General features: G+C 47.2%; 1 protein-coding gene across 1 annotated transcript in view; it reads left to right on the top strand.

The window, feature by feature from the left end:
- LOC144692735 (phospholipid phosphatase-related protein type 5-like) overlaps positions 1-9134 on the top strand; it is a 118811-nt gene extending 109677 nt beyond the window's left edge. Inside the window, exons 5-6 of the mRNA XM_078561818.1 lie at positions 3168-3302; positions 9060-9134. Of these exons, the coding sequence (XP_078417944.1) occupies positions 3168-3302; positions 9060-9134 (210 nt within the window). The remainder of the gene's footprint in view (positions 1-3167; positions 3303-9059) is intronic.
- Positions 9135-12121: the final 2987 nt, after the last annotated feature.

The following is a 12121-nucleotide window of genomic DNA, read 5'->3' as shown; positions in this document are numbered from 1 at the left end:
GACATTGGATCAGTTAACATGGAGACAATGTCAATGTGCATCCCTGTCCCCTGGATCATTATGCACTCATCCTTCCAAAGCAATGGTCAAGCCATGTTGCAAAATTAAATCACTTAACATTCAGCATTGCTATGGCTGTTGGGCTCACTGCTGGGCATACCGACTTGGCAGTGGCACCCCAGCCTCACCGACACCAATGGATCTGGGCGCATGGCGCCTCTCCAAATTCAGGGCCTCTTGCTCAAACCAGCTGAGAATGGCTAACTGCGCCTGGCCACCGCCAGTCCTCACCCGCTCTGGAGCTTTATGAGCATTCTTCTCCTGAAAATGAAAGAAGAGCATTGATTTGTGCAAATTGTATATGGACTCTCTTCGCACTCGGCCCACCCCAACCAGAGTGGGACACATCAGGGCTCCAGTGTCTCCTCACCCTGTAGCTGCTGCCAAACACTCACACAAAGGTACTAGGCCCTTGCCACCCCTGCCCCCCCCCACCACCCCTCTTGGACACATGCTGCCTACATCACATTAGGCACCACACGGTATATCCTTCCATAGCAAGGAGGCGCAAGCACGTGGAGCACAGAGGGCAGCAGATGGTTTGGTGCCACGCCACCTTGAAGCTCCCCTCCCAGCATCTCATCACCCTGACTAGGACATGTCCTGGAGTTCCAGCACTGCGCCTAGGTGCAGCTTCTCCAGGCTGCCCCCATAACAGTCATGTGGGTCTCAGTGTACCACATGCTGCGGGCGCAGAACCCATCTCTTCACCACCCTCTCAGGGTGACCTCAGCATGGGCAATATCTGCTGGCCCACCCAGTAAAGTGCACATGCCATCAATGATTCAATACAGTCACTACACTCCAGCTTTTGGAGGCGGGTGGGGGAGATAGCAGCAGGACTGAAAGCTGACCTGCTGGTCAGTGCTGGGTTAAGTGACCAATGCCAACATTGTCCTTACTCTTACAGAGTGCAACAAGTCATTGAAGTGCTTATGACACTGGATCCAGGTACGCCGCACCACGTCGTGGGAGTTCACCACGTCGTGAGAGTTCACCACGTCGTGGGAGTTCACCACCTCCGCCGCCTCTGCCACCTCCTCCCAGGCACATTTCATCATGTTGGGGGGCCTCCTCCTTCTGCCCTGGGGAACCAGCACCTCCCGCTGTGCTGCCACCTCCTCGAGGAGGGCAGCAAGGCAGTCATCGGAAAAATGAGGGGCACACTGGCCCTACCCTCCGGCCTGGCCTGCCCCGATGGCCTACCCTCTGGCCTGGCCTGCCCCGATGGCCTACCCTCTGGCCTGGCCTGCCCCGATGGCCTACCCTCTGGCCTGGCCTGCCCCGATGGCCTACCCTCCGGCCTGGCCTGCCCCGATGGCCTACCCTCCAGCCTGGCCTGCCCCGATGGCCTACCCTCCGGCCTGGCCTGCCCCAATGGCCTACCCTCCGGATTTGCACCATCTCCATTGCCCCTCTGCAGAGCCCTTCGCCCAGCCATTGAGAGCAGCCTTTCCAAGGCCTTAATTGGCCTGCCCATGTAAAATGGCGGTGCAGACCCCGATCGCGAACGGCGATCGAGTCCATGCCTGCTCCCACTCCACCCCCTCGCCATCCAGAAAATCCTGCCCTGTAGGAAGTAAATTTTTTTTTAAACGGTAAATTTCAGTGGCAGATGGCTCCTAGCCTGCAGGAATCTCACCAAAACCATGTAGAGCAGCCCCAAAGCCTACTACACTCACCGCTGACCACAGTGGCTGAGAAGTCCTCAAATAGCTGGTATCCTCTTTAGCACACACAATGGACCTAGGACCTGTCTAAAGCAATGGCTCAGGATGCCTAAAAATTAAACATGGCCAAAATGGTATCAGGTGTATTTCAGGTAACCTTTAGCTGCAGGGCATAGCTTTAAATGAATCTGTTTAGCCCCTCATATTTTGCCTAGAAAACTGGCACAAGGAGGACCAACTTTGACCCTTATATCTCGACATTGCTTCTAACTATTCCTCTCCCATTTCTAAGCTTACAATTACCCAACCACACAAACCCTTTCTTCCGATGCCTAACCATCAATCTCCATTATGTGCGCTTCTCATCCTATTGTGTTTTATATATTTGTTGTTAGCCTCTCACCTTCATACCTGCGTTCCTACCATTACACAGCTAGACCCTGCAACCAAAGAGCAGAAAGTCACCATGATAAATGCCCATGTGTCAAAGGATTGAAATTGATCTCAGCAATAAAAAAATGTAATGGCCCAAATGTTGCAATCAGCGGCTAAGTGACAGTACCTCTGACTTTGAAGAAAGCTGCCCACAAGGATCTAGCAATCTCTGTGGCTTTTCCCAATGTTAATTTGAATCTGGTCCAAGTCAAGGGGATTTTTAAGCATCCAGCAACATTGATGTCATCAAGCAGAGTAAGCAGCTAAACACATTGAAGTATTCTCACAGACAGCAAACTAGTCATTAACATGCACTGATTGTCCTTCGTTTATTATATTTTTCTACAGAGAGATAAATGATTGTGACACACATATTAGAAGCTGAAATATCACAACAAACTTGTGAAAAAAATTATTATATTAAAAACTTGGGATTTGTAAAAGAATGGAAAAATTTATTTTGCGTAAATATAAAATTAGTTTTCCAGGGCCAGAGAGGTTGTTTAGCAGTAGTTATGACTTAGTACATAATTAAAAGCCCAGTTACAGCTCATTAACAAGGCATAAACTTTTCCTGGGAATTTCCTGGGAATTTCCTGGGAATTTCTCAGTATTATTATATCTTAAAGGAGGAAGTTCTCGTCAGCTCAGTGATTTTTAATTGATTGCAGTCAGACAAGACTTCAACAGTGCACCCCATGGAGAAGCATAGAATTATTGACAACAACTTTTGTATTTCCATGCTTAACTGCACACGTGCGGACTCCAGGAGTTGTTGTCAGCTTCAAAGGAGTGATGATGGAAATGCTGACAGTTTCAATCCCATGCTGCTCCAATATGCAAGCGTATATTTTTCATAGCTGGCACTTAAAGAAAAATTAGCACTGGTCTTCTTTAATTTCAACCTACTTATATATTTGTAAGAACAATTTTAGTAGACTTGACCTCTTAACCTAGGTGCTACAATTTATACTGTTACATTTTTTTTTTACATGTGAAAAGGTTGCATGTGTGGTACATAACTTTAAGGGAAGACATACAGTAAATGAAAAGCTACAGCCTGACAACGTGACTGACATCCCTTTGATCACTCTACCACATGTGGAAAGTCCGTTAGGAAAATTAAGTGCTGTGCAGGTATGTTACTAGAATATTCTTTTTCAAAATAAATTAAAACATGCATTTAAAATGTGTTACCTTCTCTAGGATGGCAATTTTTCTATGTAACTGTATTGTTCCTTAAAGTAAGCATTCTTCTTTTCCTAAAGTCTTGGGAGTCTTTACCATTTGAGCATCAGACTGACGAATTAGACTTGGGGAGTCATGTTATTATTGAAGAATCTGGGTGTGCGCACCACCTCAATTCCTTAAGAAATACTCAGGAGTCACTCCTGTCAACAGTTTTCTTGAGATGGAAAGGCATCTCAGCTTTGAGTAAGCATTCTGGCAGAGGATGAAGTTCTACTCCATTCATAAAAATCAGCAGGCACATTGGACCGAGGTTATGGGCCCTGGTTCACTTTCCACCAGCACTGTACCAACAGGAACCGCAGTTAATAATTAAGCACAATGGAACTTCATAAAGACTTGAATGGGCGGGGGTCGATAAGGGATCTCAGGAGCGAGTTGAGGCTTAATTGTGGGAAAGTATTGGATAGGTTGCTTAGAAAATATGTCTTCCAAGGCCCCACAGTACGCCTGAGAACTTTTGTCAGCCCATGGCTGCCCTTTGAACCCCAGCACTTATCTGAAGGCTGCTGCCGACAAGGCAACTGGTCCAAAATTGAATCCCTTGACATGGATGAGATGCCTCTGGAGGCACAACAGGCACCTGCAACTCATCTGAAATATTGGGCAGAATTTTACACCTTGCGGGCCAGCACGCGCCTGAACCAATCGGGCATAAAATAGTGGGAGAAGACGTCAGGCGAGCAACCCAACGTCGTCCTGCACGCTCACAATCTTCAGGTCAGCGGACACGCACGGGTGTCGGAGCAGCACCCGCCATCAATTAAAAGGCCACTTAAGGCCAATAAAAACGCAATAGAACCCGATTTTACGTTGACCATGTGATTCCACGCTTGTCGCACGGGCAAAATGGGCAGCCCACATTTTACAAAACCCCATCCAAGGGCGGGATAAAAAGGTTCAGCAGCATTACCAATGTGAGTAGTGAGAAGTTTAGGAGATAGTTTGCTGCTGGTTGCTTAATTGTACTTGACAGCTTTATCCCTGTTCCGAGCTTCAATCTTAGCATTTCTAGGCTTCATTTCAGGACTTATTGGTGTTTCTAAAGCCCCTGGAGGATTTTGACAGTGTGGACCCTTCCAGGTATCAGACAACCTTCTGTTACCCTGGTAATGGGGATTGTGGTCTCCACTGGTGGCACCTCTTCTGAGGAGGAAGAGAGGGGCAGAAGGGAGAGGAGGCCAGGTGTCCCAATGCAGCTTCCAGGGGAGGGAGCTGTGGGAGGAGGGGCACAGGCACAAGGGGCGCAGGGCCAGCAGGTAGTCCAAGGCAGAAGGGGCCGCAGAAGATGCCACTATCCTGCTGCCAGGGTTTAAAGGCAGCGTTGCAGCTACCTCAATGTGCCTGAGGTGCAGTGCCGAAGGAGGCTCTGCCTCAACAGGGAGACCATGACCTCCATTTGTCAGATGATTGGGCCTGAGATCACCCCCAACTGCATGGGTGGACACTCCATGCCAGTGGCTCTGAAGGTCACAGTGGCCCTCAACTTCTATGCCTCTGGCTCTTTCCAGGGTCAGTGGGGGATCTTTGGGGCGTATCCCAATGAGCTGCCCACAGTTGCGTCAAGCTGGTGACAGAAGCTCTGTTCAGGTGGTAATGACATTTATTCATTTCCGTACGGAGGAGGCCAGCCAGGTTGAGTGAGCCAGAGGCTTTGCAACGATTGCTGGGTTCCCCCGGGTCCAGGGTGCCATCGACTGCGCACATGTGGCCATCAAGGCGCCAGTGGGTCATCCAAGTGCTTTCGCCAACAGGCAGGGATTCCACTCGATGAACGTCCAGATAGTGTGTGACCACAGGATGCAGATTCTGCAAGTCTGTACACGGTACCCTGGCAGCTCCCATGATGCTTATATCCTCAGGCACTCCCAGGTGCCGAGGCTATTCAGTGCTCCAGCCCGGTTTGATGGAAGGCTACTGGGTGACAAGGGCTATCCGTTGAAGAGGTGGCTCATGACACCTCTCCACTGCTCAAGAACAGAGGCAGAGCAGCGTTATAATAGGAGTCATGCCTTCACAAGGGCGGTGATAGAGAGGACCGTAGATCTTCTGAAGATGCGCTTCCGATGCCTGGGCCATTCAGGGTAGCACTACAAAACCCCCCAGAGCAGGGGGGTAGTTAGGGACACCAGGGACGCTTTGATCCAATGCTCCTTCAGCTAAGCTGCCATAAGACCTGCTTCCATCTCATGCCAGGGCAGCTGCCTCCATGTCAGATATCTGAAATGTCCCTTTCATTTGAACCCTAAGTTCACTCAGTGCCTGTGCAATAAAGATTAGAGCCACTCACGTCCAGCATTACATACTGGCGTACCCTGCACCAAAAAAAAAGGTGAAGCATACTCAAGCCATTAGGACAAAAACAAAATTTATCTCATTTTGACAATCCAAATAAATTAACATCACCTTCTCTGGTCTTTATTTCCAGGCCAGAAAACATAAACAAAACATTATACAACAGAAGATCACCAATAAAAAGTACCTCATGCGCTCTTGGTGCCTCAAACTACATTTCTGAGTGCTATGTCTTGGTGCCCCCCCACTTGCTGGCAACGGCATTGGAGGCGGCCTGCTGACTCTGATGTCCTGCTCACCTTGATGACCTTGGCAGTCATCCTCTGGCCAGTGGAGCCTGTGCTGGCCCTGCCTGGGAGGGAACGGCTGCCACAGCTGGCATCTCCCCAGTCATCGCAACGTCATCAGATGCCACGGTCACTGGCACAGGGGCAGAGGAGTTGCTGCCGTCTTCCAGAGCGCCCTGAGAGGAGCCTGCAGAGATGACAAGCAGCTCATGCTGAGGTCGCTCTGGACCTCCCTGCTCGCCATTGATGGACAGGCACCTAGCTGGGATACTGGGTGCCTCATCCATCTCCCAAACTGGCACTGACCACCTGAGGTCATTGCCTGTGTGAGGGCTTGCAGGTCCGAGCGCAACCCCAGGAACCCCTGATTCTGTCCCTGGAGCTGTCTCTCCATGAGAGTTGTCACTTTCTCAATGGAGGAGGCAGTGCACTCGGCTTGAGGGTCAACGCCTCCACAATAGAGACCATGGCATGCATACCCTTCATTCTCCGCCAGATCCTCCCACACGTCCCACTAGACATCCAGCATCTGCTGCCTAATGGATGACTCCAGAGGCTCAGCATCTGCCTTCATTCAGCATTGTACTGGTCTCCAGCAGTCCTCCGACTGCTGGCACCCTGGGCATTCTCTACCTCTGCCTGATCCTCACCGTCTTTCTCCGATATTCTAGCCGAGAATCTAACGCCCACCAAGGTGCTGGTATCTGCTCTAGTGCCTGGATCAGCGAGCGGGTGTGACAGAGGTACATGTGAAGCCTGGTGGTCCTCTGGTACCAGGGGTGGATCTTCGGGGTCCTGCAATTGAGTGCGTGCTGGCGAATCTAAGGGAGAACAGCATATCATTAGTTTAAGCCATCACACTGTCACTGTGCATGCCAGGCATCCTGGTGAGACAATGGAGATCTACATCATAGTGCCATCATCTTTCAATGATCAATGGGGAATCCAGTTTTGAGGCTCTGCTCAATAATGAGACTACACAAGAATGTTTGCACCATCCAAAATTCTCACCTCTGTGCACTGCACACTTACCTCCATCTGACACCCCAGCCTCTCCGCAGCTGGTTGACCAAAGTGCCTGGTGCCTCTCCAGCTCCAAGGCGTTTTGCTCAAATCTGGATAGGATTAGGAAGCTTGGGGGGCCTGCGCCTGTCCCTGACCTTTCAATGTTGCTATGGGTCATCTTCTCCTGAAAGGACAGAGGAGCATTGATTAGTCCACTCTCTACCTGCAGTGCCATTGCAGCCTGGCCAACCCCACCTGAGGAACACCTTGCAGGGCACATCCGAGTCATGGCCCTCGAGCCATAAGGCACTCAGTCCAAGCAGCCAGGGCTTGCCCCCTTGACCAGCTTTGGCATCATTGACAGTTGGCACTCAGACTCTAACACCCCTGAACTCCACTGGGGGTCGGCCGGACCTTAACACTTCACCACACTGATCCATGCCAACATGGTACTCACCTTTCCCGAGCGCAGCAGGTCGTTAAACCTTTTGCGGCACTGCACCCATGTGCGCCGCACAACGTCATGGCTGCTGACCTGCTCTGACACCTCCTCCCAAGCTCTTTTTGTTAAGTGCGGTGGCCTCCTCCTTCCATCTCTGGGGGCAAGTGTTCACACTGCAGAAGATATGTTCTTCCCTGGCAGCCTTCAAAGAGCTGCCTGTGCCGCTTTTAAACAGGCTGCCAGATCACCATTGGACGCGGCAGCTGACAAGCCCCCGCCCGCCCCTTCCCGACCTTTGAGAAGACACGGTTCACGCTGGGCGGGACTTAATTGGCCAGCCAGTGTGAAATCGAGGCTGGGGGCTGATCGTGGATAGGGGCCCATTTCCCAACTGGTCATGGGCCAAGGGTAAAATTCAGGCCGTTAAGATTGGGCTTGAGAACCTATTTCATGTCGTCCTCAAGCTGACCTCCCCTGGTGTGTGCTGCTTGCGAACATCCCATTTCATGCACGAACTAAAGCAATAAGGAATAGGCCGTTTAGATATAATAGGGACTAACCTCCCAATAGGGTGATAAACTATATTCCTTTGCAGTCCATTCCTGTTATTCTACCAATGCTGTTGTCATCTTCTGTACTGCTGGCTTGTATTGGCCAGTCCTAAGTAAACATTGAGAGCCCTATTATGAAGGTCTACTGAAATAACCACAAAACAGAAGTTAATTTAAATTGAAGTTTATTCTAGCGATACACTGTGATGTCTGAAGTGGGTTAGAATCATGCTTACACAATAAATTAATTAATTCAAGAAGATACCCCTGCCAGATTCCCAGCACAAACATATAAATTCATATTTTTTTATTTTGGCATGGGATCTGAACCATGCTATTTATTGGTCAACCCTAGTTGCCTTACGAAGATGGTAGTCAGCCTTTTCCTTGACCTGTTGTATTCTTTGTAGCGACAGTCATCCCGCAATAGTATTGGATGTGGAATAAAGGGAGCTTGGGAGTCACTCACTACTTTTGAAACTCCTTTTCTTCTGGTGATCATTTTGGTTAGACTTACTATTTGAAATAAAATTTGTGATATACTAAAGAAAAGATTAATATAAAGACAGGGTAAGTACTAAATTTACAAATAAACAGTATATTTTCTTGAAATGCCTTGTATTAATTTTTGTCGCAGGTCTTTGTGGAGGGCTTCAATTTAGGTATTCTATATCCATCACCTCTCCACTGACGAAAATTACTAGCTTGTAGACTGAAGCATATGTTAGTGCTTACACTTGCTTGATTTTTGAATATGCCTGACAGCAAGCCTGGGCATCCATACAGTAGGTTAGGACTTATTATTTATAAGACATGGCCCCTTTGAAATCATATAAAATAATAATAAAAAATGACTGCAGATGGAAACCTTCAGAGCAGATGTTCTGGTCATATAACATTTTTGTGTTGTGTAAAATAAATAAGGTAGACTTGAGGTAATTTTGAAAGTAAACATGGTACATCCTATGTAATATATAGTAACTATTCCTCTGCATATATAGTCGGCAACTATGGTAAGGGAGCCAAACATATTATTAGATGCAGGATTCAGGTAGGAACGATTCAGAACAGATCTCTTTTTTTATATTCATTTAAGATATTGACATCGCAAGACCAGCATTTATTACACATCCCTAGTTGATTATGAGAAAGTGGTGGTGGCCCTTGAATCGCTGCAGTCCATATGGTGAAGGTATTTCTACAACGCTGTTAAATATGGAGTTCCAGGATTGTGATCCAACAACGATGAAGGAATGATGAAGTCGGGATGGTGTGTAACTTGAAGGTGATGATGTTACCATGCATCGGCTGCCCTTGTCCTTCAAGATGGTGGAGGTCACAGTTTGGGAAATGCTGTCGAAGAAGCCTCGGCGAGTTGCTGCAGTGCATCCTGTAGATAGTACACATGGTATGCCAGTGGTGGATGTTTAGACTAGTGGGCAAAGTGCCGATCAAGTGGACTGCTTTGTCCTCTTCTTCTGGTCAGTCTGTCTTACAGTGCTGCCGTCAAACTCAGAGCTATGATCTGTGACACAGTCACAAGGCAAATGTATCATAAGATCTTCTGCTGTTGCGTTGTTGTGCAAGCAGAATATACACAAAGCAACAATGACACAAAAGCTCCATCTGTGATTTCCACATTCTTGTCTATACAATCAAGTGTGACAGTGTATCACAAAAGATTATGGCCTATTGATAGGGAGACACTTTAACATGTTTCTTTATCGTAGCCCGTATATCTTCCTCAGAAGCTCTATTTCCTATTTTGCAAATTATGTCATCTGGCTGCTTCAGTTTATCCACAAGCATAGAGTTAAATACAGATATTTCAACTTTTCACTTTACACATTAATGATCTAGATGAAGGAACTGAGGGCATCCTGGCTAAGTTTGCAGATGATACAAAGATAGGTGGAGGGACAGGTAGTATTGAGGAGGCGGGGAGGCTGCAGAAGGATTTGGACAGGTTAGGAGAATGGGCAAAGAAGTGGCAGATGGAATACAACGTGGGCAAGTGTGAGGTCATGCACTTTGGTAGGAAGAATAGAGGCATAGACTATTTTCTAAATGGGGAGAGAATTCAGAAATCTTGAGTGCAAAGGGACTTGGGAGTCCTAGTCCAGAATTCTCTTAAGGTTAACTTGCAGGTTGAGTCGGTAGTTAGGAAGGCAAGTGCAATGTTGGCATTTATTTCGAGAGGACTAGAATATAAAAGCAGGGATGTGCTGCTGAGGCTTTATAAGGCTCTGGTCAGACCACATTTAGAATATTGTGAGCAATTTTGGGCCCCGTATCTCAGGAAGGATGTGCTGGCCCTGGAGAGGGTCCAGAGGAGGTTCACGAGAATGATCCCAGGAATGAAAGGCTTAACATATGAGGAACGTTTGAGGACTCTGGGTCTATACTCGATGGAGTTTAGAAGGATGAGGGGGGATCTGATTGAAACTTACAGAATACTGAAAGACCTGGATAGAGTGGACGTGGGGAAGATGTTTCCATTAGTAGGAGAGACTAGGACCCGAGGGCACAGCCTCAGAGTAAAGGGAAGACCTTTTAGAATAGAGATGAGGAGAAACTTCTTTAGCCAGAGAGTGGTGAATCTATGGAATTAATTGCCACAGAAGGCTGTGGAGGCCAGGTCATTGAGTGTATTTAAGACCGAGATAGATAGGTTCTTGATTGGTAAGGGGATCAAAGGTTACAGGGAGAAGGCGGGAGAATAGGGTTGAAAAACTTATCAGCCATGATTGAATGGCGGAGCAGACTCGATGGGCTGAATGGCCTAATTTCTGCTCCTATGTCTTATGGTCTTATGGTCTCTAAGTTTGTTTAGGCTTTCCTGTGTATAATCTGGAAAAAAGTAAATTTCTTATCCTTCCCAGGCCTGAGGATGGCATAAGTTCAGAAAGGTTCCTGTTCATTCGGTAAATAATTCCAGCTGGTCTAAATTGGGAAATGCATTCACTCCTTTCATTACTCTAAGATGGAAAACTTGCCTAAGGTGCTCGCAGAGGTTCCAGGGCTGATAACATAATAGAAGAAGCATCGGAATGGAGGTTTGGGCCTACACTATGCCAATATTTTGACTGCAATGAGGGCAGGAAAGGCCTAATGCTCTAGAAATTGCAAGCTAACTGTCATTAATGTCACCATTTCTCTTTGAATTTAGAAGGCGACCATTTCTAATGTGACGACAGCTTCCAAACACTGCTCCAGCTCTGAAAGGAAGCCAGATATATTCCTTTTAATAGTTTCTCCTACAAGGGTACTATCCTTGCAAATGGAACTACTTTCCATTGTTTGCCACTGACTTTTCTTAACATCCACTTTTAAAGGTACCAAGGGGTTCTTTCAGTCAGTTGGGGAGAGGGGGGGAGGCGGAATCACAGTATTGTTAAGGCTGGATCTCATTCCCTGAATCCTGATACAGTGGTTGAGAAGGGTTGAGATTGGGTGTTGAATATTTTTCTATTATGTGACAACAGATTTAAAAGATATATAATTTTCACTGAGAGTAGATAAACTGATTTTAAAAAGTGAAAATTCAAGCAATCTGTGCATAAAATGGATTCAAATTGATAATCATAACAGCTGAAGGATTAACACAATAAACAGGTGGACTGGAAGAAGCAATTCATGCAATAACTAACAACACTCAGTGGTCTCTCTCTCCATCTCTGGAGTCCTGACAGACTGAAGTAGCTACACCTTCTGGAGTGTCCTTTTGAGAGGACAGCTGATGCCTGAATGCAAATGTGTCCCTGGGTTTACTTTGGATATTGCTTCACAGGTGCTAGTGATAGCAATTGACACTCCCATTGAGCATCTCTTCAGCTTCACCATTTGGAGAGCTGTCTCCCCCTGTTAATGAAATGGTTGTGCTAACTGCCTCTGGTGCTGATAGCTAGTAAAGAAACCGTCATTTTGAATCTACCGCTCATGCAGAAAAATCCAACTGCTGGACCACAGAGAGATGAAGTGAGGAGAAGGGAGCAGACCTTTGACTTTGAATGATTCGAAACACGGAAGGTAGAGTACCCTTTTTTAGGATTATGGGATTTTGTGATCATTTATTTTTACAACTGCAGAACTATCAATGAACCTTGTAACAAGCATGAATGAGATGAT

Source organism: Cetorhinus maximus, chromosome 17 (genome assembly GCF_964194155.1).
Source record: "Cetorhinus maximus chromosome 17, sCetMax3.hap1.1, whole genome shotgun sequence".
In the NCBI taxonomy this organism is placed as follows: Eukaryota; Metazoa; Chordata; class Chondrichthyes; order Lamniformes; family Cetorhinidae; genus Cetorhinus; species Cetorhinus maximus.
The sequence above is the reverse complement of the archived record's forward strand: the minus strand, read 5'-3'. Positions and strand labels throughout refer to the sequence as shown.